Source organism: Mobula hypostoma, chromosome 19 (assembly GCF_963921235.1).
Source record: "Mobula hypostoma chromosome 19, sMobHyp1.1, whole genome shotgun sequence".
Classification (NCBI taxonomy): domain Eukaryota; kingdom Metazoa; phylum Chordata; class Chondrichthyes; order Myliobatiformes; family Myliobatidae; genus Mobula; species Mobula hypostoma.
The window spans coordinates 20,753,361-20,780,319 of NC_086115.1; the positions used below are offsets into that span (position 1 = coordinate 20,753,361).

The following is a 26,959-nucleotide window of genomic DNA, read 5'->3' on the forward strand; positions in this document are numbered from 1 at the left end:
TACTGCAAATCTGTATCTTTGCTGTTGTTTTGCTCACGCTTGAGTGCTTGGTGGCAGGTGCCAATGTTTTTTTTTGCCGGTGGGGGGGAGGGGGGATTGTTGCTTACGCGTGGGGGGGGAGGGGAGCAGGGGGGACTTTGGGGTTCTAATATTTAATTGTCATTCATTCTTTGGGGGAACTCATCTGTTTTCGTGGATGGTTGCGAAGAAAAAGCTTGTCAGAATGTATCTTGTATATATTCCTCTGACATTAAATGTACCGTTGAAACCTTTGAAGTGTGAGGTGTTGCACTTCGGTGGGACAAACCAGGATAGGTCTGACACAGTGAGTGGACACTGAGGAGTGCTGTGGAACAGAGGGATCTGGGATAACAGGTGCATAATTCATTGAAAGTGGTGTTACGGGTAGATAGGGTTCTAAAGAAAGCTTTCGGCACAATGGCCTTATATTGAGTACAGAAGATGGGATGTTATGTTGAAGTTATGTAAGAAGTTGGTGAGGCCAAATTTGGAGTATTGTGTGCAGTTTTGGTCACCTACCTACAGGAAAAATGTAAGTAAAATTGAAAAGAGTACAGAGAAGATTTACAAGGATGTTGCCAGGACTGGAGGACCTGAGGTATAAGGAAAGATTGAATAGGTTAGAGCTTTATTCCTTAGAATGTAGAAGATTGAGGAGAGAATGATAGAGGTATACAAAATTATGAAGAGTATAGATAAGGTAAGTGTAAACAGGCTTTTCCCACTGAAGTTGGGTGGGATTATAACCAGAGGTGAAAGGTGGAAAGTTTAAGGAGAATGAGAGGAAAGTTCTTCACTCAGAGGACCATGAGAGTGGGGAATGAGCTGCCAGCTCAAGTGATGCATGCAAGTTCAATTTCAACATTTAAGAGAAGTTTGGATAGGTACGTGGACGGGAGGGCTAAAGTCATGGTGCAGGTAAATGAAAGTAGGCAGTTTAAATGGTTCTGCATAGACTAGATGGGCTGAAGGGCCTGTTTTTGTGCTATACTTTTTTTAATGACTCAGACAGGACAAAATGAGTCAGAATCTTCAGGGGAAGAGATGGTGAACAGAATCCATGCTCTTGGAAGAGATCAAGAGAATAACAAGGAAGACAAATGCACAGTCACTTACTTCAAAAGAATGTTCTTTATTATCTTCCAATCGATAATCCAGAAGTACACTGAGAGACATGACACTGCAATCAAACTTCCCGCCTTTAGCTGTCCAGTTAGGATGAACAATGATGGAAGATTCATCTGGTAGTACATAGCGTCTCTCACGCCGCTGACGCTCTGCTTCTTCTTGCCGTTTCTTCTCATCCTCCTGAAGGAGCAAAATAAATTTAAGTACCAAAAATACTACCAGCAGTCTCAAAAACACCAATTAACCATTAAACATTCAAAGAGCATTCAGCCCATCAGTTTTATGCCCATATTCTTGAACTCTTCTCTTCACTGCCTATGTATTTTAATATTTCAATTAGTCTCCTGTGGACTCACATAATCACAATTTGCATACATTTTAGAAATCCTCACAGGTAACTAGACAATATTCTTTTGAAAAATATTAGATTAGATACAACTTTATTGTCATTGTGCCGGATACAGATACAAAGCCAATGAAATGCAGTTAGCATCTGACCAGAAATGCAAAGAATAATGTTATTTACAAAATAACTGAATAAAAAGTAAATGCTACAGCACACAAATATAAAAGTACTGAGACAGTACAATATGGGTGCAATACTGCTTAGCACTGTGATGTGAATATATGGAAGGCAGCTGGTCCAGATCGAATACCTGGCCGTGTGCTCTAAGTCTGTGCAGGGCGGTTGGCCGGGATCTTCACAGACATTTTTAATCTGTCCCTGGCCCAGGCAGTTGTCCCCACAAGCTTCAAGATCACCAGCATCGTGCCAGTGCCAAAGTATTCCACTGCCATGGGCCTGGATGACTTCCATCCAGTTGCACTCACCCTCATCATTGCAAAGTGCTTTGAGAGACTGGTTCTATCACATCTGAAATCCTGTCTGCCCACTACCCTGGACCCCCATCAATTTGCCTTTTGCACCAACAGGTCAACAGAAGACGCCATCTCCACAGCACTTCACTCTACCCTGACCCACCTGGACAGCCCCAACTCTTACGTCAGAATGCTGTTCATTGACTTTAGTTCGGCATTCAACACTGTGATCCTCTCCAAGCTGATCGCCAAACTTTGCCAGCTTGGTACCAGCTCATCCCTCTGCAATTGGACCTTGGACTTTCTGACTAACAGACCCCAATCAGTTAAGTTAGACAACTTCTCCACCTCCACTCTCACCCTGAAACTGCCTAAAGGCTGTGTGCTGAGCCCTCTTCTGTACTCCCTTTTCACCTATGACTGCGTTCCTGTACATCCATGGTTCTAACTCCATAATCAAGTTTGCAGACCACACCACGGTGGTTGGCCTGATCAGAGGGGATGACGAGACGGCCTACAGGGATGAGGTCCAGCACCTGGCCGTGTGGCATGCCGACAACAACCTGGCCCTTAACACCCAGAAGACCAAGATCATTGTGGACTTCAGGCATGCTAGGGGCCACACTCACGTTCCCATCTACATCAACGGAGCAGTAGTGGAGCGTCCATCTCCATCAAGCTTCAGATTCCTTGGTGTCCACATTTCTGAGTATCTCACCTGGTCCCTGAACTCCTCCATCCTGATCAAAAAGGCACAACAGCGCCTTTATTTCCTGTGGAACATCAAGAAGGTTCACCTCTGTCCCAGGATACTGACAGACTTTTACCACTGTACCAATGAGAGCGTACTCACCAACTGCATCTCAGTGTGGTATGGCAATTGTCCCGTATCAGAACGCAAAGCACTCCAGCGTGTGGTGAAAACTGCCCAGCGGATTACCGGCACCCAATTGCCCACCATTGAGAGCATCGACCATAAACGCTGCCTGGGCAGAGTGAAAAGCATTATCAAGGATGCATCTCACCCTAACCATGGACTCTTTACTCTCCTCCCATCCGGTAGGTGCTACAGGAGCTTCTGCTCCCGCACCAGCAGGCACAGGAAGAGCTTCTTCCTTGAGGCTGTGACCCTGTGGCTTTTGATTTAATGTACAGAGAGAATTCCTTATTTCAACTGCTTTTTCAGTGTCTTGCATCAACCATAATACGTCATTCATAACATGTTTGGTTTGAAACTTCTTATAACGGTACTTACTCCTATGTTTAATTGGTCCACAAATTACATGAATACTTGACATTAGAAATAATGTCGTTAATCACAGCTAACAGCACCTGGGACAACTGCTTCAATCTGCACACAACTTCCAAAATGCACCAATGCTATTCTCAGAACAATGATAAATGCAGAATTAACAGATCACATCACCTCTTTATCATCTTCAGATCTTTTATCTTCCTCCTCATCATCCTCTCTTTCTGATTTCTCTGATTCCTTCTGCTCTTCTTTCTCTGCCTCAGTTTTGAGCTGTTTTGTTAGCCGAGCTATCAGCTGGGATTTCAACCCCTTGGAGCTTTGATTCCTACTTTCCAGTTCTTTTCGCAGATCATTAACCTGATAAATAAAAGGTCCATTTCAATTTGCGATCAGATCCCATGAATTTTGTTCTCGATGCTAAACTGAACTCCTCATCCTTAATACTATCAGAGAGACAATGCTTTTCAGGTAGAACAAGTGAGCTTGCTACTTCATGTTTTAAAAAAAGAACAAGGGCAAGGTGAGCTAAGACCCATGATGAGGACTATGTAGATGCATGCTTAACTTCCAGTCTTCACGGATACTTGAGTGGAATTTGTTTTAAAAGTCAGAAATGGTGAAATGACAACACTACTTAACATCACAAAGAAAGAAACCAAGATACAAAAGGTGTATAATAGTATCTATGACTAAATAATTGAACAGTATACAAATCAATGTTATATGATGGAAATATTTCAAAGCGTTTTCAATTTGGAAGAATTTTATTTCATAAATCTCTATGTACTGTGAATGAATAATAGATTGTATGTACAGATGCAGACTGGCAACAACTTTGACCACACTCCTCATGCTTTAGACTCCAAAAGGTTGGTAGTTTCTGAGATACTGAAATAGTCTCCAATCCAGTCTGTAATATTCTGATATAGGAAAGTAAAAGTGAAAAGCTGTAAATGCTGGAAGTCTTAAAATTTTATTGACTTGAGACATTAACTTTTATCGACATGAAACATTAACTCTGACCTCTTTATCAGGTATTGCCTGACCTGTCAAGTGTTTGTAGTATTTTATGTTTTTATATTTAAATAGGAAGCATTTCATATCTATTCACTGGTAGTGACTAAACAGATTTTACAAGTTAACATGCACCTACTGCTCAGGACTGTGGCTGGTGCAATGCTTCTTTGTTTAGCCCAATACGGTATAAACTACCCACATTCACTCAGTAAAGCAGTGGAAACCTAATCTTTGAAGAGATTTTAACTTCAAAGAAAATAAATGCACTAGTTACCTTCATTGTCTTTGGATCAAGTTTCGACCAGTGTGTAGGAGTAGAGATTTCTTTACTCTCTCCATCATCCTTCTCTTCCTCTTCCTATATAATTAAACAAGTTAACAGGAATAATCAGAAAAGTCTTTACCATCCTGAAGAATGTACTTACTTTTGAAACAAGCGTTGTTGTTCCGTGCAAGTAGCAAAGGTCACAACTGCCCCTCAGATTGACTCCTCCTTAATGTTACTGAATAAAAGTTCACTGCTACATGAAACACATACACACAGTTTAACTGATCACATGCCACTCATCAGCCAATCAAAGCCAGATCTGTGGAACACAAAAGAGTGATCAATGACATCAAACAAAAGGACTCAAGGGCTGCACAGACACTGCTGATCCTTGGCGGCCACACAGTGTGTGTTCTCACTCCCTCTCAATAGGTTCAAGCCCCCCAAACGTGTTCTCTAGCAAAGTGTCTGCTCCACACACCCCACTGCACGAAACTGTGGCTCAACCAACTGACCTGCAAATCAAATACTTTGAAAGGGTTTGTGTACACCCAATGATTGTGTAGGTAAGAGTAACATACTAGAGTTAAAAAGAAAGGAGAAAGGGGATACGGAAAATTTGGAAAAATAGAGAAAATGTCTGTAAACAACTAATATCACCTGCCCAACTCAACAACTGGTGACAAGCTTCCAGCATCAATTTGGTTTTCTCTTTGGGGTTAAAAAAAAATAGCCAAATCTTAACATGCAATTATTATTTGGGAAAATAAAATTCAGTTTTGGTTGCCCTACCTTCCTTTCTTTTTTTTTTGTGGAAGAGATGAGACCAATTAAGAATTGATGAAAGGAAGTCTGACGAGACTTCAAGCTGGCAGCTATATGACCAGTTACTGTAGCTTTGCATCTATGTCTTTTTGAATGTATGCAAGGCTCATAAAAAGAGCACGTTATTTGATGTGTGTGTATGTGCTGCGCTTTTTGTTTGTGGTTGTGTCCCTGTGCCTGTGAGAAGCGGAAATGGAAAAGGATTAGCGTTCAGTGCCTGTTCTCCATCAGCCTCCTTGTGTTCAGCCTGGAGCTTCTCAGCCAGCTGCTGCTTGTATCCACGGGAGAGAGCTTCCCACTCTGAGCGGGTGGGAAGGCAATGCCAAACATCCGGCAGAAATATAACCACGGTCTCCACATGGGCTGGAACCGTCCGCCCCTTGTGGTGCTCCTCGGGGCGATGGTAACGGATCTCTGCAAAACGGTACCTGTTGCAAGGGAAGAAGTGTATTGGAAAGGAAAATTCTATCAGATATCACATAGACCCTAAATGACTTGCAGGACATCAAGCTAGAGAAATCAGTCTTTTACACAGCTCAGTGTCACTTTAACTGCAACTGTAGGCATTCAATTGAATAACTATTTTCGCTGTTCATTTATTAGAACAGAAACCCTACTATTTTAGCAGCAATTAGACAGTTAAAACTATCTGAATAGAGCAATTTGTTTTTCTCTAAAATTATGCTGAAGTATTGGTTTAATGGCTTGCAGATAAATGACACCAGCTGTACAGTTCAGAAGAGCTTGCATGTCATCACTTAGAATTTATTTATATAAAAAGGTGAAAAACAATGCTATAATTGACTGAAAACCAAAAGTATTCATCCCAGTGACGATATCCTCTCCACGCATGATTTTTCTTCAAGGCATATAACATACAAGCACAACACATTGATGTAAAGTATTAATGCAGATTTAGTGTTTAAGCATGTCTACTGATATGAATGCTAAACACTGAACCTATACTATTAAGGACATAATGCGCCTCCAATGTCATTGTTAAAAGATAATGACATTTCACGCTATTAAAGGCATGCACTGCCACATAACAGATGCCATAATTGTAGAACTAGCAGAAGGGCGTCGTGTTTTTACCTGGAACAGGACTGGCTGCTAAGCAAGAAAATAATCACTCAAAATAATGACACATTAAAAAAAAAACAAATTCAAGTGCCTACAGGCAGAAAGGTTCTGCCCTGTTGTTGGTTTGTTACTTACCACTGTGTGCAACCACTCAAGTCAATGCTTGTCAGGGCCTTACAACAGCGGATAGCTGTCCTAATTAAAACTGAAGGGTCAGTGTCGGGATTCGGCCCATCCAGTGAGGGAGACCAGTGACCTCCAATCGCCATGGCTTCATCCTTGCCCTTCATACCCACCAAGAACTATAAATACAAAACAAATCACATCAGTATTAAAGTACTGTAAAATTAATAATGCTTATAAAGATTTACAATGCATTTCAGAAAGGAATGTCATGTTGAAACAAACCATACAGTCTCATCATCATGTTGATGTTTCCCCCAAATGAGGTGCAACTGGTCTAATCTTTTTATGGGGGTTTCATGGGATTGAGGATGACTTGCTTCCACTTTAGCATTAGATTCTAATATGGTTCCACTGACACTACTACAGATACTTAAAGATGTGGATGAAAGGGTAGACTGAGATGATGTGCTTTTTCTGCTCACCAAGAGACTAGAGGTTCTTAGTGCCATCAGTGGGTAGTGCTTCTTGATGTCAAGTAGTCACAGGCCAGCATTGTTACAGATCTTCCAGGAACATGGTGTTGAACAGTGGGAGGTAAGTGGAGCTGTTGTCTCACAACTCCACCAGCCTGACCTCTTATACTGTAAGTGAGGAGTTAACGCGTGTGAGATAAATGATACTTTCTCTGAGTGCTCTCATTACCTTCCACACCCCAACTGTATGGGGTTATCAGGTTTCTTGGCCACTGCAGATTGTCCCTATTGCAAGGATGAGTGGCAGAATTTCCGGGAGCTGCATAGCTGATGGAAGTGTGGGATTAGTGCAAGCGGAGACTTGATTATCCATACAGACATTCAATCACGGAGTGTCATCCACTTCCCATGACATTTAATTGCAACACTGATAACCTGGGTATCACCCACAAACCTACTTAGCTCAGTATCAAGATAAATGTTGCATCTCCGAAGTGGTCAGAGGCCAAGAATATTGTAAAGAGTGACTCACATCCCAGCTTTCTAAAGTTTGTCTACTACCTTTTAAGAATGTTGGCAACATGAATAAACAGGTTACATTGGCTTGCTTGGTATGCACAATGCAATTTAGAATGCAGCAACCTGCTTGACTGCCACAAGATTTATAATATCTCACTGATGCCCGTTTCTCAGCTGCCAGATCTGTTGTATAAATTACATCCAGTGCCAAGGTTAGTTAACACCAGACAGCAGCCATGAAGGTATCCTCCAAATGTTGATTATGCTTTGTCTAAGTACTATGCTGTGGGATGTTCCTATAAATCTTATGAGTAGATTAGTGAGGGTCCGGACAAGTAGATTTATTTCAGGTATTGTTTCAACCTATCACAAATCCAAAATGGCTTTCAGATCTGGACAGTCTGATCAGTGATGGTGCTACCAGCTTTGGCAATGAGGTCCACGCCCAGATTAGCCCTCACCTCCTTGTTAGTTTCAGCATTTACATGCGCTGCTCAATGCAGAAGAGCATTGATGCTATGAGACTAGATACTACAGTTAACTTTGAGAACACCTATAGTAAACCTGTACTGCCACCTAAGGTGTATCTGTCTCACCTCTGAGACAGTACACAGCCAGGGATTGTGCTGAAAGTGTCTTGCACCTTATTGGAAGGTATGGTACTGAGAGAAATATGTCAAGCTAGTGGTTTACAAGTTTAGGCACAAACTCAGACGCTAGTGCCTGGAGGTTGATGAGGACCTGCTATGTCCAAATTTGGTGGTTAACACATTTGGAATTAAAATCATATCTGGAATAGTTGAAAAGAGACAGATATTTAATGAATATACTGCTGGAGACTGGTAAAAAGACCCTTACCAGGAAATGGTTATCACAGAAGAGCCCAACTTTAAATGTATGGATGGAAATTACAATGGACATTTACAAAATGGAGAAGATAACAGCATCTGTTAATCATAAGTTGGAACAATTTGATTCATACTGAGAAAAATGGTTTAACTGCATAACACTTCATAGGCCTGATTTTATTCTCACAAGTCAATGAATATGTTGTAAAAAAAATCACTCCCTACTTTGTACATAGTTTCTTCTTTCGAAAGTTCTTTCTTTCCTCTCCTTTCTATAAGTGTATACCTCAGATAAATATTATGTGGAGATTTGTGACAAATATGTACAACATCTGAAATACATCTTATGGAAATGTTTGTTTGATGGTGATCTTCAATAAAAAATAAATTGCAAAAATAACAATCACATTTGGAATCACATACAAGATCCAGGCAAGGACAACCAACTTTCTTCCATGAAAGACATCAGTTTAAGAGTAATCAAATACTCACCAATAGCAATACATATTTTAATATGTTTTTAAGTTCCAGATTTTAACTGAACTGACATCACTGGATTGTTAGTCCAATAACTTAACTACAATATCATTGTACTCCATGTCATCAGTACCTCTGATTAACAAGGTTAAAGCCTCAGTGCCTCTGATCGGTATTTCAAATTTAAAAGTTAGAAACAATGCACAATTTTATCACTGGTCAGTAGTGGGGAATTCTAAACATCTACCACCCTGTGTAAATATGTTACTCCTCAAAGGTCTAAATCATCCTTTATCATACCTTCTTTTTTTGGAAACTGAACAACTTTGTGCAACTTTGGCTTGAAATATTTTACCTTTATTAGCCTTGCAGGATGCTGGAATCCCTCTCGTACCTCCTGCGAGTCTTCAGCAAGAGCACAAGATTTGTGGAAGAGTTCCTCCATACCAGGACTTGCCAACAGCATAACCTTGAAGAGTATGACAGTACTTTTATTCCAATTCAAGTATTAAGCAATAAACTTAAAAACCAAAACCCTGAAAGAAAAGCTCTGCTCTGATCTTATAGCTTATAATAAATTGAGCAGCCCTGACATGGTTAGACAGTCCCCAGATGTATGCAGGACCAGCTATATTGAATTTCCAATCGTTTAAAAAGAAAATGCCGGAAAAACTCAGTAGCTCAGGCAACGTCTATGGAAAGATATTTCAGATCCAGAAGCTTTTTGTCATAATTATTTCACAGTACAAAGCAGATCAATGGCCCCAACTTGCCCACTGATTGCAGGAACTTCACGCCAATCTTATTACCTGATCTCATGTTACCTGATTACTTGATCTCACGTTCAGCATAAATTGCTTTTCCTTCCTCATCTCCGTAAGGAATTATCTAAATTCGATTAACCACATCTTTTGTGCTTCCCATTTGGCTATACGTTGCATATTCTAATCACTTCCTGGCAAAGTTCCCTCTTAAATTTTCTACTGAAAATGCTTTGATCATACCTAGTTTAGGACTCATGTGCAACTAACTTATTTACATTTACTTTACCAAATTCAGTTTTTACAGATCTGTTTTTTTTTGAAAAAGAGTAAAAAAATATCTTATTTAGCCTTTGAAAGGCAGAATCTTTCAGGAACTTCCACGAAACTATCCAATATGTTTATATGGCTAATTTTTCTGTAGTACAACGGAAGTACACACCAGGGAATTGGCTGCCATGGTAGGTCAGAAATTGCTTTCTTTTAGATCTGCGTTCAATTTCAATCAGACCAATAATTTTTCTACAATTATAAATACAACGCATATCTTCAGCCATAAACAGTATGTTCTCCAGACACTGAGAAGGGCAATGCTCTGAATATCAACTTTGAGTGCTCTTTAGCTACAGTGTGATGCCAAATGAATAAGATTGTTGTGGGAGAAAGAGACGGACTGAGTAACCAAAAGGACAATCAGTCCAACAATGAGAGTGACAAACTGTTAGAAAAAGTTCTGCTGTACAGCACATATCAGCATTTGCAGAAGTACAGGTTAAGGAAATAGCCAGCACAAATTTCAGTTGAGAAAGACTACCCTTTGAGTTTTTGGAGGAGGTAGAAAGCAGTTTGTAATAAAGAGTATGATATTGCAGGTAATGATCTTAGCAAAGGATCTGACCAAGTTCTACATGACACATCGACTAAGAATGTAAAAGGTGAAGAAGAAAATTGTATTGAAAGATGATTTCGTCACTGAAAGCAAATGGCAATGGTTCACAGGAATTTTATTGACTAGAGCGCAGCAGTACCACACACCTTTTACAAGTTATGTGATAGAGTTCCTAATGAAGGGGCCATAATCAAAAAATGATGTTAATAAAACTGGCAATACCAAACTAGATGCAGGGGAAATTTGCAAAAACATTTCCATGACTGAAGAACTATAATTTGAGGACAGACCATTGAGGCCAAGGTTATCTGAGGTTATTTAGCTTGAAATAAGAGCCTCAGGAAAATTTTTGCTTGAGGTTTGCTGAGATATGATTAGCCATGACAGGGTAATCTGAAAGCAGCAACAAACTCCTTGGCATCTATGGTGGGGTGGGGGAGTCAAAAAGAGGGATTGTCAACACTTCCGGTCAAAATCCTAATCAGAAAGGACATGTTTCCCTTTGTAGAGATTTATAATCTTGAAGGAGCAGGTGAGGTTTAAGAAATTCCTGGATGGACACCAAAAAAGCTGTAAACTGAGAGTCTATGGGGCAAGAATGATTTAGGATTAACTTGAAAATAATGAAGAAATGGCTTCCATATGTGTCATAAATTACTATGATTTTATGAATGGTTTACCATCATCCACAGGTGAGATGGAATCAATCTTTGCACAACAATATAATTCTGTTTTCAATAAAGCTATCATAAACTTTCAGAGAATAATAGAAAGCAATAGAGAAAGTTGGGAAAAAAAACAAACCTTTGCGCTGTACATATGGTCTGCGTCAGGTGGGTCAAGCACTGCTGTGATTTTTTCCAGAGGGTCCACCTCTTTGTGCATGATATGGAAATTGCACTGGTTTCCAAGCTGAAATGGTCTATTGAGAAGAAAAGCATCGACCCAAGTGAACTGAGTGTCAAAGAAATCACTCGGGATGTAAAGATTTTGATACCGGCGGCGAAGCTCCATCATGTCACAAGACGTACTGCAACCAAAATAAAAAGGAAAAAGTTCAATGAAACAGTCTCTACCTGCTATATACCTGAACTGCTATATATTTCCAGTGTTTTCTAATTTATTTTAAAATTCCTACCATCAGTATTTTATTTTGCTTTTTAATTCTATATTTCACAACTTAGGTTGCTTCTTTTATTTTCTAATACCTAAAATCCAGACAATTTAATGGTCTGGGTTGAACTAGCTGTTTCACCTCAAGCCTTTGGAGGGTTCACATGATCAGAGACTTAGTAAACCGGATTCAAAATTAGCTTGGCCATAGATGACAGAGGGTAGTAATGGAAGAATGTTAATCTAACTGGAAGTCCGTGACCAGTGCTATTCCGCAAAATCTGTGTGGTTCGTGGTAAACATAATTAATTTAAATAAAAATGCTAGTGCGCCGATAATAGGTTTACAGATGACATAGAAACTAGGAGAGTTGTGGAAAACGAGGGTTGTTAAAGGATATATTAGTTAGAAATGGGGTGAAAAAAATTGACTTTAATCTGGGCTTGTGTCAAATTTTGGAGGTCAAATATAAAAGAGGAAGCATTCAGCAAATGGCAGGACCCTCGTACAGAGGAATCCTGGGATGCGTCCACAGCACTCTGAAAGTGACAACACAAGCACATATGGTATATATGGTATAGAGGATTCAATGTAAAGAATAGGAAGTCATGTTACAACTATATAAAATTATGGGTAGTCCACATTAAGAGTATTGAGTGCAATTCTCATCTCTACAATACAGAAAGGACAAAAGTTCTGGAGGAGGTACAGAAGAGGTTCGCCATGATGCTGCCTGGTTTAGAGTACATGAACCAAAAGGAGAAATTGGATAAACTTAAATTGCTCTCCATGGAGTGTTAGAGACTGAGGTGTGACTTAATAGAAATAGGAAGTTTAAAGGACAATGCTCAGCACCTAGAACATACTGATAGGGAAGGCGGTGGATGCAGATATGATTGCAATGGTTAAGAGACATTTAGACAGGCACGCAGGGGGTGAAGAGAGGTAGATCACATGTAGGTATAAATTGGCATCGTGGCCAACACACACGTGGACTGAGGTTTGGTCCCGGGCTCCATGGTTCTATGTCCCAAATTTTTGCTTCATGAAGATGAGCAATTTACAGATTTCTTCATTCTGATTTGCAGCGAATGGCAACCACTGTGATAGTTTTAACTAAATTGAACTCTCAACATTTTTAAAAAAGATAAGCTTAAATAACTATTTTTTTCTAGGCTCACAACATCACCTACTTTTTTTTTTAAAACATAGGGAAACTCTGAATCTCCTGATGCCTTTTCAAATACTTTTAACCATAATACTGGTGAAGCCCAGAATGCTGCTGGTCTGTGTATTATACATTAATTGAAGAATCCCCTCTCCATTAACCTTTACTAGTCCCACTTCAGGTCAAGACAATGCTCTCAAAATACTTAAACCCTGTATCATAATCTTTGAGTATACTTTTCCCAAAACTCCTTCACTCCTAAAACCCATGAGTTTAACAATGTATCATCAAATCCTGATTCTCCACCAGACATGTAAGAATAAACTATCTAATCTAAATAAAGCAAGACCCTGAACTAATGTAAATGTGTCATGACCTCAATTAACTTTTTCGAATGGGCTTGTTGTTAAAAATTATGCAACACATTTCAAAACAAGAGCCCAAATGCAGGACAAAGAGTAAAATTTAGTACTAATAATCTGTAGTGAAAGACAATTATTAACTAGAAGACCAGAAAGAACCCAAAAGCTTTTCTTCGAACAGTATATCTTTTGAATGTACTAATGAGGGGAGATGGTGGCCTGATTAAATGACTCATACAAAAGCTGGTGCGCTCTCAGTACTCCCTAGTAATTGATAAAATATAAGAGGCTTGACTACCAAATGTTCCTGGTTTCAGCAGGAGCAAACAGAGTACGCAAAATTGTTTAGGGCACAAGATGTTCTTATATTTTGGTAAAAAGCAGTGAGAGAAAGAAAAATCTTTAAAACCAAAAACAGCTCAGAGCAACACACATAAAAGTTGCTTGAATTTCCAGCATCTGCAGAATTCCTGTTGTTTACAGCTCAGAGCATTTGCATTTAGATCAAACTTAAGTAAAAGTTCCTTGAATAAATGCTTAAAACCCAAGGAGTCTCTCAACTGCAAAATAAGTCAATAATATCACGTGGATAGTCAGAGGCTTTTTCCCAGGGCTGAAATGGCTAGCATGAGAGGGCACAGTTTTAAGGTGCTTGGAAGTAAGCACAGAGGAGATGTCAGGGGTAAGTTGCTGTTTTGTTTAAAAATGCAGAGAGTGGTGGGTGTGTGGAATAGGCTGCCAGCGATGGTGGAGGAGACGGATAGAATAGGGTCTTTTACGAGACTCCTGGATAGGTACATGGTGCTTAGAAAAATAGAGGGCTATGGGTAACCCTAGATAATTTCTAAAGTACGTACATATTCGGCATAGCATTGTGGGCTGAAGGGCCTGTATTGTGCTGTAGGTTTTCTGTTTCTAAATATCTTTTGATCTTGCATGGACTAGAAATGCCAGATAGTTGAAGGCTGTGAACTCTGTTTTTAGCTGTGTAACAGTTCATAAAATAAAACATTGATAGATTTTCCAGAGTAACGACATTTGGCTGCAACTAGAGCAACAAACTCATCCTTGAAGCACTATTGTTTTGTACTTTATTTTAGACCTTACTGATTTTGGTTTACACCCAAGTTAAAATTAGAACAAAAAACCAAATGAATAAGGAAAATTGAAAACAAAGTAACTATTCTCAAAAAAACACCTCTGCCCTCTTGACAGTTTCAAATTCCATAATTGGGTTTCAGGACAGGTTGTTAGACAAACATAACATCAAGACTGCAAATAATCAGTTTCAGATAGTTATCAGTTTGAAGAATGAATCAGGGAATTGAGTTGGTGAAGGGGCCCAAGGTCTCTTCACTTTCCAGTACTTCACTGGAGAAATATTGTGCTCAGCCTTTGTAGGACATCAAACAGCCTGACAAATTAGAATTAGAAGGTGGATGTTAAGCAACACAAATGTGGAAAGATACATTGCTATGTGGGACAGCAACACTTTTGTTAAAGGCAAGGATATATGGAGTTGAAGGTAAGGTATTAGCATGGATTAAGATCTATTAACCAATAGAAGGCAGAGAGTTGGGATAAATAGATGTTTCTCTGGCTAGCAATCAGTGGTGAGTGGGGTGCTGCAAGGGTCAATGCTGGGCCTACAACTGATCACGATATACATTAATGCTTTGGAAGAGGGAACCACTGTAGTATATATAGGTTTGCTGATCACACTAAATTGAGTGGAAAAGGAAACTGCAAAGAGTTTGCATATTGGTTAAATAAGTGGGTGAGAATCTGGCAGATGAAGTGCAATATTGGTAAATCATCTACCTTGGAAGGAAAAATAGAAGGTGACATCATTGCTTAAGTGGCAAAAAAAAACTGCAGGAAGCTACTGTGTAGAGGGAGATGGGAGTGATGATGTTTCAGAAGAACGTCCCTTTAGAACAAATAAAGTGGAATTTCTTCAGCTAGAATGCGATGAATCCATGGAATTCATCGCCATAGGAGGCCGTGGAGACCATGTCATTGGGTATAATTGAAGTGGAGACTGATACATGCGCATTCTATGTTGCTGTATTTTACTGATATTCTATATGGGTTTGTTGTTTCGTTATGTGCGAGGTCTGGCCATTAAGCCACGGTACCGCTGGGGAGGGGTTTAAGGGCCAGCGTGCTCTACCAGGGCTGTGTGTGGCGTTCAGTCTGGAGGCACTGTTGCCCCCTAGTACTCACTCAGTGGGAGACTGGCTCTATTGTGGTTTGATAATGCGAGTTTTGGGACTCTCATTCTGTGACTGTGATACCATTTCTGCTTGCTGTCTGGTGTGTTGACTATTGGTAATGTGTTTTGCATCTTGACAATGCTGTCTTGTTTGGCTGTATTGAGTATTTATGTATGGTTGAAAGACAAATAGACTTGAATTGAATTGATATCCTCTAACTAGTAAGGGCATCAAAGGTTATGGGGAGAGAGCAAGAGTATGACATTGAGAGAGAAACTAAATCAGCCATGATTGAATTTGGAAGCAGACTTGATGGGCTAAATGGCCTAATTCTGCTCCTATACCTTACGAGGTCGGGGTCAACCATGGATATTGTATCTTAACTGTCTGTGAGATAAGCAAGCCAGGGAAGTATGATATGGAAAGCAAGCTTTTGTCCATGCAGCAGGCTCTCCATCTCCATGCAGCTGATGAATCCAAAGGAACAGCAGAGACCCATACAGTTTGCACCAGTGAGCATCGTAGGAATTGCCAGTCAGCATTGAATTTAACATAGGATTGCCTTCGCTCTGGATTTTTTCTTTGGGGTTTACTCCCGAATCCTTTCCCATAAGTGGGTATAGCTGCAAGGCAGCAAAGGTTTGAGATCAGAGTTTTCTTCCTCCTCGATGAGCTGCCAACCATGGCTGACCAACCTTATCTGCCTGAAATGACTGGTTTTAAGGCACCGGTAGCCTGCCTTTGCCCCTTCTTCCGTCAGCAGAAACAGTTCCACTGGGCGTAGTTGCTAAGCCACACATAAAGGCCAGGAACTTGATTCGGTGTCAGAGGTTATTTGAGACATACACCATTAGAAGCATTTAACAGGTAGTGGGAGCTTATCCCCTGTGGTCTTAAAAAATTATGAAAGGGATAGATAATACAGAAGCAGGAAAGTGGTTTCCATTGGTAGGTGAGACTAGAACTAGGGGACACAACCTCAAGATTCAGAGGAGTAGATTTAGGATGGAGATTAGGGGAAACATTTTCCCCCAGACAGTAGTGAATCTCTGCCCAGGGAAACAGTAGAGGTTACCTCATTAAATATACTTAAAACACAGTGACATAGATTTTTGCAAAGTAGTGAATTAAGGGTTACGGGGAAAAGGTAGCTAGGCGGGTGGAGCTGAGTTCATGACCAGATTGGCCATGATCTTATTGAATGGCAGAGCAGGATCTATGGGTAGATGGCCGACTCCTACTTCTTATGTTCTTACCACCACAGGACGAGATTCTATATGTGGTGATTCCCAGATTATGAAAAGATGAACAAGATACATAAACATTTTCCTGCTTTACGTGGAATCGAACATTGTGTGATCCTCAGTCAAAATGTTCTCTTCCAACTTCATGTTGGAAAGAAGGCATTTGATGAAGCAGGGGAACAGTATCTGGAGAAATTTATCTCAACATCCACTAAAATGGTGGTCATGGAGAGAAACTGGAGAGGCAATGATTAATCAAGGACAGACCACTGGGATTTGTTACCAGGTCATATGTAACTAATTGATTTCTTTTGAGGATTTGGTAAGCGTTGATAATGATAGAAGATTAGATGCAGCACACCATATATGGACTTGAACAGTTCACTTAGGGAAATTTATCTGTCAATCTTAAAACAAAAAGCTCACTCATGGCAAGGGCCATCTTCAACTGACCAGATATTTTGAAAGGAGATTCACATGGAAGTGAGAGGGTTGGCAGCTGACCCACAAAAGGGTCAGAGCTGGGTTAAGATGGATTGGAAACAAACTGGCAAAATCATACCTACAGATGGACTGGGTGAACAACTGCAGGGGAGAAGATGTACTGCAGAAATGAAGATTTCTGCTTGTAACTGAGCAGAGTAAGTGCATGCTTGAAGAGCTAGTCAGGAAATACTGGATTTGAAAAGCATATGCTTTACCCAATGGAAATATCAAAGAAGAGGCAAAAAATAGAGAATCATAAGGTTAGGTAGTATTGAAGTAATTAGGGAGGGAGGAAAGGGGTGAAATAAGATACGATGACACAGAAAGGTTTAAACAGCTAACAGGACTATAATTGGGAGGACTACAGTCAACAATAAATTTCTAATCAGATGTGCACATACCAATCCAGGGAAAACTTCGAAAATTGTACAGTATAGCGAGAAGCAGTGCGTCTCTGCCTTCTGGGCGATCTGTCTCTCTCTCGACGTGGTGAGCGCTCTCGGGATCGTTTGCGCTGGGGTGACCGGTCACGTGAACGCCTTCTGTCTCGGTCTCTGCAAGAGAAATAAGACAGGAAGATTTATTTTGTACAAACCTTTTGCCATTCATTCAGATCTGCTAGATGAAGTGATACATTGTGCTCCAAGCCCAGGCCACTGAGTCAAAAATGCCCCTCTTCTTTTGGGTATCACTAAACAAAACTGTTTTGTTAAATATTGAAAAAAGAAAATTGTGATCTGAAATAAAGTCCCAGGACATTTTTCCTATTCATTGAGGGCATAGGATTGCCCTATTTACTGACCACAGGAACTCAGAGCAGGCTGCTGTTCATGGACTGCAGCTCGCCATTCAGTACGATCATTCCATCCTAACTCATCAACTTTCAAGACCTGAGCCTCCATACCTCCCGCTGCAACTGGATACTGACTTCCTCATTGGCAGACATCAATTGCAAGGATTTGTAACATCTCCGTGCTGACCATCAACACAAGTGTATCTCAAGGCTGCATGCTTAGCCCCCGCTCTACTGCTTATACACATGACAGTCTGGCTAAGCACAGCTCTAACTCCATCTTCAAATTCACTTATGATCTGGCTGTGGACAAATCACAGACAGCACTGAAACAGCAAAATAGGTCTCTGGGTTTGGCTGTGCAGCAAAAATGTCTTCCTTAAATTTCAACAAAACAACTCTTCCCTCCCTTTCTACTATGCTCAACTGTCCTCTCCTATCGTTTCCTTCTTTTTCAGCCTCTTCCTGCTATTCTCTCTCTACCTCTTACTTCATCCCCCTTCCCATACACCCACTTTCCCCCTCACCTGGTTTCTTCTATCTCCTAACAGCTTGTACTCTTTCCCCTCCCTCCCACCTTCCCAGTTCTGATAAAGGGTCACAGCCTGAAACGCCAACTGCTCGTCATCACAGATATTGCCTGACCTGCTGAGTTCCTCCAGTGTTTGCTCAAGATTTCCGGCATTTATGGGAGAAGAGGGCGAACATGCGCCAGTTTACATTGAGGATTTGGCAGTGGAGAGTGACCAGCTTTAGATTTCTGGGTGTTTACAAATCGGATGATCTGTCCTGGGTCCGGCACATAGATACAATCACAAGGAAAGTCTATCAGTGCTTTTACTTTCTTTTGAAGTTAAGGAGGCTTGGCTTGTCATCAAACACTAGCAAGCTTTTGCAGATGTACTGTTGAAAATATGACTGATTGCATCGCGGTCTGGTATGGCAATTTGAATGCACAGAATAACAAGTAGTGGGCCATGATTCCCCATAAATAATATTATCTGCAGGAAACACTACCTCAAGAAGGCAACATTTAGCAAATACCCCACATCTGTGCCATTCCATCTTTTCACAGCTACTGTTGGCCAAGAGGTGCCTAAATTCCACACCATTAGGTTCAATACGGCTACTTCCCTTCAACCAATCAGTTCTTGAACCAACTGGCAAAATCCTCATCACCATAGTTTAGCAACACACTGTGTTGACACTAAAATTGACACTTTGGTTTAGTTGTAAAAAAAGAAGTATGCAATTTATTCTTAGTTTATGTTTTTCTTGTGAATGCCTCTTTCACAATACTATGTGTCTGGAGTTTTTCCTATTGCACCTCTGCATACCTGTACTTGCTCATATGACCATAAACTCAATTTTGACTAAATCTGAAACATTCTGTACCATGTATTACTCTTACTAATTCACTATTTAATGCAACAGGGAGTAAAACAAAACAGAGGTGATAGAGCCAAATAAAGAAAAACTCCAATAATTCACTGGCGAACCATGTGGAAACCTCAAAGGTTTGGTATGGGCTCACTGCGTGGCAATTCCACACTGGGCTCCCTCCCACTCACAGAAGGAACCAAGTTCTCATGCTCTCTTCCACTCAATGGGGACTTGGTTCACCATGCTCCCCTGAAACTTCCCTTATTCGATTTCCCTGAAATTTATGAGCACCTTGTTTCCCAGGTTTTCTTTTGGGTTCATTAAAAAATTTATTATTCTCTTTACCAAATGAAAATAAGCATGAATTAAAAGCGCATTGGAGTATTAATAGTCTATAAAACCTGCCTAATAGAGTTTTATCGTATACTGTAATCTGCCACTGTACCTTCTTTCATCTTTCCTCGTTAACGATATTTCCAATCTCTCATGCCGAGCTATGAACCTGGATGGTGGCTCAACCCTTCTCATAGGTTGCGGCTGTGGCATGACTCGCACAGGAGGCTGCAACAACCCAGCTGCAATCAGAAAACAAATAGAAAATTGCAAGATTTAGATTTCAAATGAACTACTGCTTCTGAAATGACATCTTTTCCAAAAGCATGAACACTGAATTCTTCAATTTCCTTCTTATCCTTTCTCATCAGATTCCATCAACTGCATCCCCTTCGTCATGACCATTTATAACCTCTGAGCTATTGTTGTACCCCCAACTTGCCAATCAAACAATCCAGCTACAGCATGCCAGGTCTTACCCCACTCTTTAAACTTGCCATCTCCTCTCTACTCTTTTAGTCCTGGTGGAAGGTGTCGCCCAAAATGCCCATTTCCCTCCACGGGATATTGCTGGGACTTGACTTACAAGGAAAAACTAGATAGCATGGGACTATATTTCTTGGAACAGAGACAGCCAAAGGCCAACCTTAAAGAGTTTTATAAAATCTTTAAAGGTATTGATAGAAAGGAAGATCAGTCTTTTTTAGAGGCATCTAAAACTAGAGGGCATTGCTTGACAAGATGAAAAAGATTTAAGGACCTGAGGAGCGAGTTGTTCCATATATACAGTAGATGGTGAGTGTTTGTACTGAGCTGCCAGAGGAAGTAGTGGAAGGAGGCACAATTACAATGTTTAGAAGACACTTGGACAGGTTTATGGATATAAAAGTTTGGAGGGATGTGAACCAAATGCAGGCAAATGGGACTTGCTTAGGCAACATGGTTGGCTTAAACATGTTGGGCCAAAGCACTGTTTACCTGCTGTATAACTTTAAGTGCCAACAAAATTGCCTAGCTAAATTCTCCAATTCCACTGACTGAATAAGTGTGCATGCTTTCCTATGATTACACTCAGCACTGAGGCTCTGTCTATACTTTATCAAGCTTTGTCATTTTACACCATGAACCTCTGGAAGATCCTCAGTGCCTTCTGGCCAAGAAAGATCTGTAACCATGCCCTACTCCTTCAGTGTCATGAAGACGACGTGGCCACAATCACAAGGACGTGTTGGGAGATGGATTGGGTACATAATAAGAAGAGAGGCCAACTCCATCATCAAGACAGCTGGGACATGATGTAGAAGATGGCCAAGGACAGACAGAGATGGAAGACCTTCGTTGCTGCTCTAAGTGCCAGCGGTGTGACGGGCAGTAAGTTATACTTTGCCAGCTCATTTATATGTTTGACAGTAATCTCCTGAAACAGATATTCTTTGCCAAGCTGTCATTGCAAAAACATCGATGAAATAGAAGAAATGCTTCAAAACTTTCTAAAAATAATGTTCTTAACATAAGAAATACAAAGAACACCATTTGGTTTATAGGTCTGCTTTGCTGTTCATCTAGTACATACCTGATCTTCTACCTCAACACCATTTATTTCACTGCTCTCATATCCACAAATTGCCTAATATTCATAAATTCAATAAGACGTTTTGAATGAATTCAATGAATAGGCTGCTACAGCCCTACGGAGTAGGGAATTCTAAAAAAATTATCACGGTGAAGAAATTTGTCTTAACGATTACATTTGATTCTAACATTGTGACCCTCTGGTGCTGAACTCATCAGAGAAAGAAAACATCCACCCTGTCAGACCCTACAAGAACATCGTTTCAATGACAGCTTCTCTTATTCTTCAAAATTTAGAGAATACAGGTCGTCTACCAAATCTCTGTTTGGAAAACCAGCCACAAATGGAACCAGGCTGCTAAATCTTCACTACACCTGACCATTCAAAGTGGGAGATTCAGCATCAGAAATCAAACTAAATATAAGTTATGGAAGCCTGGCAGATCGTCATGTCATTTTTGCTAATGTGCTCCATTAATCCCTTCTGCCCACCTCTGCCACAGTCAACTGGTTGCAAGTCAGCTCCATCTGGAATGGAGGACTGGAGTAAAAGCAAGTCATCTCAATTCAGTGAGAAAGCCTCCCAGAATACAGAAACCTCCAAACATTTATCTTAGGGGTATAGCACTCGCTCTTTTACATCACCCCTTTAAAAGTTCTTAAGCCACTTAGAGTAACTGACACTATTCCAAGGAGGAAAGTTGCAGCACCATTCTTTGGAAGAGACCTCCAGAATGCTAACCATGACAGACACCCTTTTATAAGTAATGAAAATATCTTATTTAGAGATATAGCATGGTAATAAGCTCTTCCGGTCCAGCAAGCCTGTGCTGCCTAATTATGTCTATATGGCCAATTAACCTACTAAACCCTACACCTTTGGAACATGGGAAGAAACTGTTCTACCTGGAGGGAACCCACACAGTCATGCGGAGAACATACAATCTCCTTACAGACAGCAGCAGAATTGAACCTGGGCTGCTGACTCTGTAATAGCATTACGCTAACAGCTATGCCACCTTGCTGCCTTAAAAGTTTTAGAGCTCACAGGTGATTTATGCGAGTTGCAGAATCTGAGTACTACATGCTTCATCAGGTTTGCAAGTACTTACGTTTCTGTTGTGGTTGCTGGAGTAAAGGTTGGGGCTGAGCCCCTAGCAAAGGAGTGAGGGGAGCTGCTGCCATGGAAGCCTGTAAGAGAGACTGCGCCTGTGCTTGTGGCGGGACTCCATATGGCTGCTGTGTAAGAGACTGCATGACAGTTGGAGGTGTCTTGATCAATGGCTGAGTCTGACTCTAGGAAGTCAAAAGAGGAGACACAGTTGAAACATGATCTTTAATACAGAGTCAAAAAATAAAGCCTTTACCTCCTGATTTGCATGCTGTATCCTCTCTCCCAGCTGCTACTAGATGTTTTCTACCAGATTTTGAAAGATGCAGAGGAGACATGAACTCCAAAACTAGTCAGAATTTGGACTACACAAAATACAATGCAAATCCTTGAACTTGCTTCATGAAGCTAAACATACCTGATTGGGCAGTGTCTGTATCCGCTGTGCATTCCACTTGAATGGCATGTTCGGATTATAAGCAGCTTCCACCAGTACCCGATCTCCTACTTGGGGGGCTTTGCCTTTCACAGCACTGGTGTACACATGAAACATCTTGTCAACATATTACAGAAGCACAAAGTTTTAACATGCACACATGCTTAATAAAGAAAGTTGCTTCTTCAAAACTTGCACTCAAAATAGTTTCAGTATGACAAAAATAAACTATAGGTGTCGCATTCCAGACAGTAACCACCCTATAAGTGAAAGAAATCCCATCCAAATTTCCTACGACTCACTTTTAACCTATACCTCCTTCTTAGACATCATCATGGAAGAACCTTAAAAAAAAATTACTATCTACCATATCTATACCCTCCATTATTTTAAAAGCACTATCAAGACCCCACTCAGCATGCTCCTATCCGGCGAAACAAGTCCAACCTATCGAGTCTCTTGGAAACTGAAGTCCTCCAGTCCAGTCTCTCTCCTTATAATGATATTGCACCAATCTAGGAAATATGACTTTAAAATTTGATTGAACTTGAGGTGGTAACTAAGCATATAGATGAGAGGAGTACAGTAGATGTTATCTACATGGCATTTACTAAGGTTTTTGAACATGTGCTGCATCTCCTCTGGAGTGTAATTTGATTCTTCCTATCATGTTGCAACCAGACTTCCAGTTGCAATCTAACCTATGTTTTATAAAACTGTTACATGATGTCTCAGCTCTTGTATTCTGTGCTACAGCTAGTGAAGGCAAGTGTCTCATAAGCTTTTGTCACCACATTGTCCATCTGTGCTATTCCTTTCAGAGATCTATGGACTCCAAGGTACCTCTGTTCATAATCACTCCTCAGGGACCCTCTAATTTGTTGTGAACGCTACTCTGGATTGCCAGTGTCTGCAGAATCTCGTGTTCTGATAATTCTGCTACCCCACTGGTCACAAATGTCAATCATGAAAGCAAAAGACAACCACTATCCTCTGCCTCCTACAGGCAAGCAAATTCCAACCTGCCATAGGTCCACACCTTTGGACTTGCTTACTACCGAGCAGGACTTTGTCAAAGGCCTTAATAACAGTTGTGTAGACAACATCTACTGCATTCCTTCAAAATGTTTATTTGCCTTCTCCAATTAATTTGTTTGTGAGATTGGATTTACTATGAACAAAACCATGCTGACAATCCCAATCAGTCCCTGACTTCCCAAGTGAAGATAAATCCGGTCTCAGAATACATTCCAATAGTTCCCCGCCATCGTTTTAAGATTCAGTGGCCTACAAATACCTGGCTTATCTCTGCTGTGCTTCTTAAAGGGACAATATTTGCTATTTCCAATCATCTGACCCTTCGCCCATGACTAAGTGTTGAAGTCCATTAGGGCTTAACAACTTGACAAGTATTTGAATCACCAAAGTATTGAAAGCTACGGACCAAATGTGATAAAATGAGATCAGTGTGGACATGGTGGGGTGAAAGGTCTGGAGTTGTGCTCTACGAAATGAAGTCCAGTTTTACATTCACCGCTATCTTTTTCAGTTGAGAGACCTGCAATCCTGGAGGAACCAGAACTTTAATTAGATGTAAGGAAAACTACATCTTCAGTCCTCCCCAGAATTCATCTCCTTTGCCACCAAATTCAACTCACTCCCCTCATTTTTTTCCAGCTGAATTGAAATATTTATTCTCTGGACTGTAAGTGACTGAGTTGACTTCTTAACCTAAACTCAGTGGCCACGTTATTAGTTATCTCCTGTACCTAATGAAGTGAGTGTATGTTCAGGGTCTTCTGCTGCTGTAGCCCATCCACCTTAAGGCTTGACATGCTGTGCACTCAAAGATGTTCTTCTGCACACCACTGTTGTAACGTGGTTATTTGAGTTAGTCGCTTTCCTGTCAGCTTGAACCAGTCTGGCCATTCTCCTCTGACCTCTCTCAGTAACAAGGCATTTTCATCCACAGAACCCTCTGTCATTCACTGGATGTTTTTTGCATCATTCTGTGTAAGCTTTAAAAACGGTTGTGCATGAAAGTACCAGATCAGCCGTTTCTAAGATGCTCAAACTACCCTGCCAGACATCAACAATCATTCCACAGTCAGTCACATTCTGTTCCCCATTCTGATGTTTGATCTGCACAGCAACTGAACCTTTTGACCACGTCTGCATGCTTTTATGTACTTAAGTGTTGTTATGATTAGCTGATTAGATATTTGCATTAATGAGGTGTACAGATGTACCTAATAAAGTAGAAACTGAGTGTATATCTTTATCCATCTTTGTAAAAATGTCCATTGACACATTTGATTTTGCAAAGGGAAACATTCTTTTCAGGCCCTACTAATTATTCCTTTCCAAGTATTCTCCATTCAACACTAAGAGAGGTTTCAGCCAGATACACCAGAATGCCCTTTGGGCTAAAAGAGTGACGCAATAAGGATAGGTCGCACAATTTTCTGCTCTTTTGACCACAGAATAATCAATAATCTAAGATGATTAAAATGAAGAAGGAAACTTTCATCCACAGAAGTCTTTAGCAGGGGTGCAGAGATTTAAAATCATAAATGGGCTTTTGGAAGTGAAATCAGAAAGCCCCCTCAGCCCACTGGGAAACAAATTTGGAATTTATCAGCAGCACAATGCTGCTGCAGGTGAAATAAGTCAAATTAAATGTTGCAAACTGCAACTGAAAAAGGTTTATTTTTTGGTGTGCCAGTGATGCTTAGGGTTACAGAACTAACTGGAGACACTTAACTATGATCATAATGTGAGGCAGTTCAAGATGAGGGGATCTACTGTGCTCTTTTCCTTGTGGAAGGTTAAAGATAAAGCACGATACCTTAGCTGGAAAAAAACATCTTCATCCACAAATCCAAATGTATCATGAAGTTTAGTTACAACCCCAGTGAAGACTCGTTGCTTTTGGGGCTGATTTTGTTTCTGGGCAGAGCGTGGTGTTGGGTAAGAGACGGTGATTTGTGCAGTTGTCTGTGGGGCATTGAGGCTTGTAGGCAAAGCCACTGCAGGCTGAAAAGAAAACAAAGAAAGCAATAACCCCCAAGACAAACGATAAGTCAAAAATACTGCACAAAGTTCTGGAGTTCAGAGTAATGGTTCCAAAAATTAGTGTTTCACTATCTTTAATTCCATAAAATCTAGTAAATCACATTCCAATATTCCTATGCGCAGAGTCAACCACGAAGAACCCACCCAAAACTATGATTCAAAGCTTGTTAATACTTTCTCAGCATGCACCTGGTGAATGGTTATCAGGTGGCTATCAATGCTGTGGATATCGTTTCAGAGTAAACCGAAACCACACTCAATTCCAAAATGTGTATCGTACCTTGTACAAGTGGTCCCACGGCAGAATTTACAAAGAACAATATCAACACATTGAAAGTATCTTTTTGACTCAAATTGATGCTCTCAAATGCTCTAGACAATCCATGGTGACTGCTATCAAATATACTGACTTTTGTAAGATTTTGAAAGGTAGTACACGTCTGGAAAAGTGTCTTTATAAAATCTACATCGTAGCAAGAACCTAATTGGTAGAAAGTGACACCTGCAAGAATACCAGTACAGTGTTGTGACCGGTGTGGGAGGAAACACAGGATACCAGTACTATCAGAATGCAGACATTATTTCTAGCATCTGCAGATTTTTTTTTAAATTTCCAGTTCTAAACACTCAAGAATCAATAATGACTTAACTAAACCATTGACATCATGAAATGAAACTCACTAGCATATTCACAGTTTAAAAATAAACAGTAAACTTACTTGAGAAAGCAAGGCTTGCTGGGGCTGCTGCAACTGAAAAAAAAGTGAAAATTAGCATGTGGCTTTCAGTTTAATTATTCCAATTTTCAAAATGATCAGCACTATTCTCTAAGCTCTGACCATATTATAATCATGCAATACTAACCAGCAGCACCGATTGCTTCATGAACCAGAGTGAACGATGTCAAATGCTACCAGTTTGCTAAGTTTACAGTCCAAAAATGGACTTGAAAATTCAGAATGTAGTGATTAGACAATTAACAATCACTAAACTCAGTATACAAATGCCCTCAAGCTGGCTCAATGGAATTGTAAAACTGAGTTTAAAAGTCCAGACATACCTCCCGTGCAGAAGACAGGAATGAAGTCAGAGAAAACCGTTTCTTTTGTGAGGAGAGAAAATTCATCTCTCCCAAAGGTATCAAAAGTGAGCTATCTC

At 40.4% G+C, this 26,959-nt stretch overlaps 1 protein-coding gene across 3 annotated transcripts in view; it reads right to left on the reverse strand.

The window, feature by feature from the left end:
* The window catches only part of ccar1 (cell division cycle and apoptosis regulator 1), a 61,050-nt gene that overhangs the window by 19,655 nt on the left and 14,436 nt on the right, over positions 1-26,959 (reverse strand). For 2 of the 3 annotated variants that reach the window (XM_063071505.1, XM_063071506.1), the window contains exons 5-17: positions 26,521-26,553; positions 25,575-25,762; positions 22,709-22,823; positions 22,292-22,475; positions 19,720-19,849; positions 17,500-17,652; positions 11,314-11,539; positions 9,215-9,328; positions 6,552-6,718; positions 5,551-5,761; positions 4,515-4,598; positions 3,395-3,580; positions 1,138-1,329 (exon numbers count right to left, since the gene is read on the reverse strand). In XM_063071505.1, coding sequence (XP_062927575.1) covers positions 1,138-1,329; positions 3,395-3,580; positions 4,515-4,598; positions 5,551-5,761; positions 6,552-6,718; positions 9,215-9,328; positions 11,314-11,539; positions 17,500-17,652; positions 19,720-19,849; positions 22,292-22,475; positions 22,709-22,823; positions 25,575-25,762; positions 26,521-26,553 — 1,983 coding nt within the window. The remainder of the gene's footprint in view (positions 1-1,137; positions 1,330-3,394; positions 3,581-4,514; positions 4,599-5,550; positions 5,762-6,551; positions 6,719-9,214; positions 9,329-11,313; positions 11,540-17,499; positions 17,653-19,719; positions 19,850-22,291; positions 22,476-22,708; positions 22,824-25,574; positions 25,763-26,520; positions 26,554-26,959) is intronic. The other variant, XM_063071507.1, reaches the window with a different exon arrangement.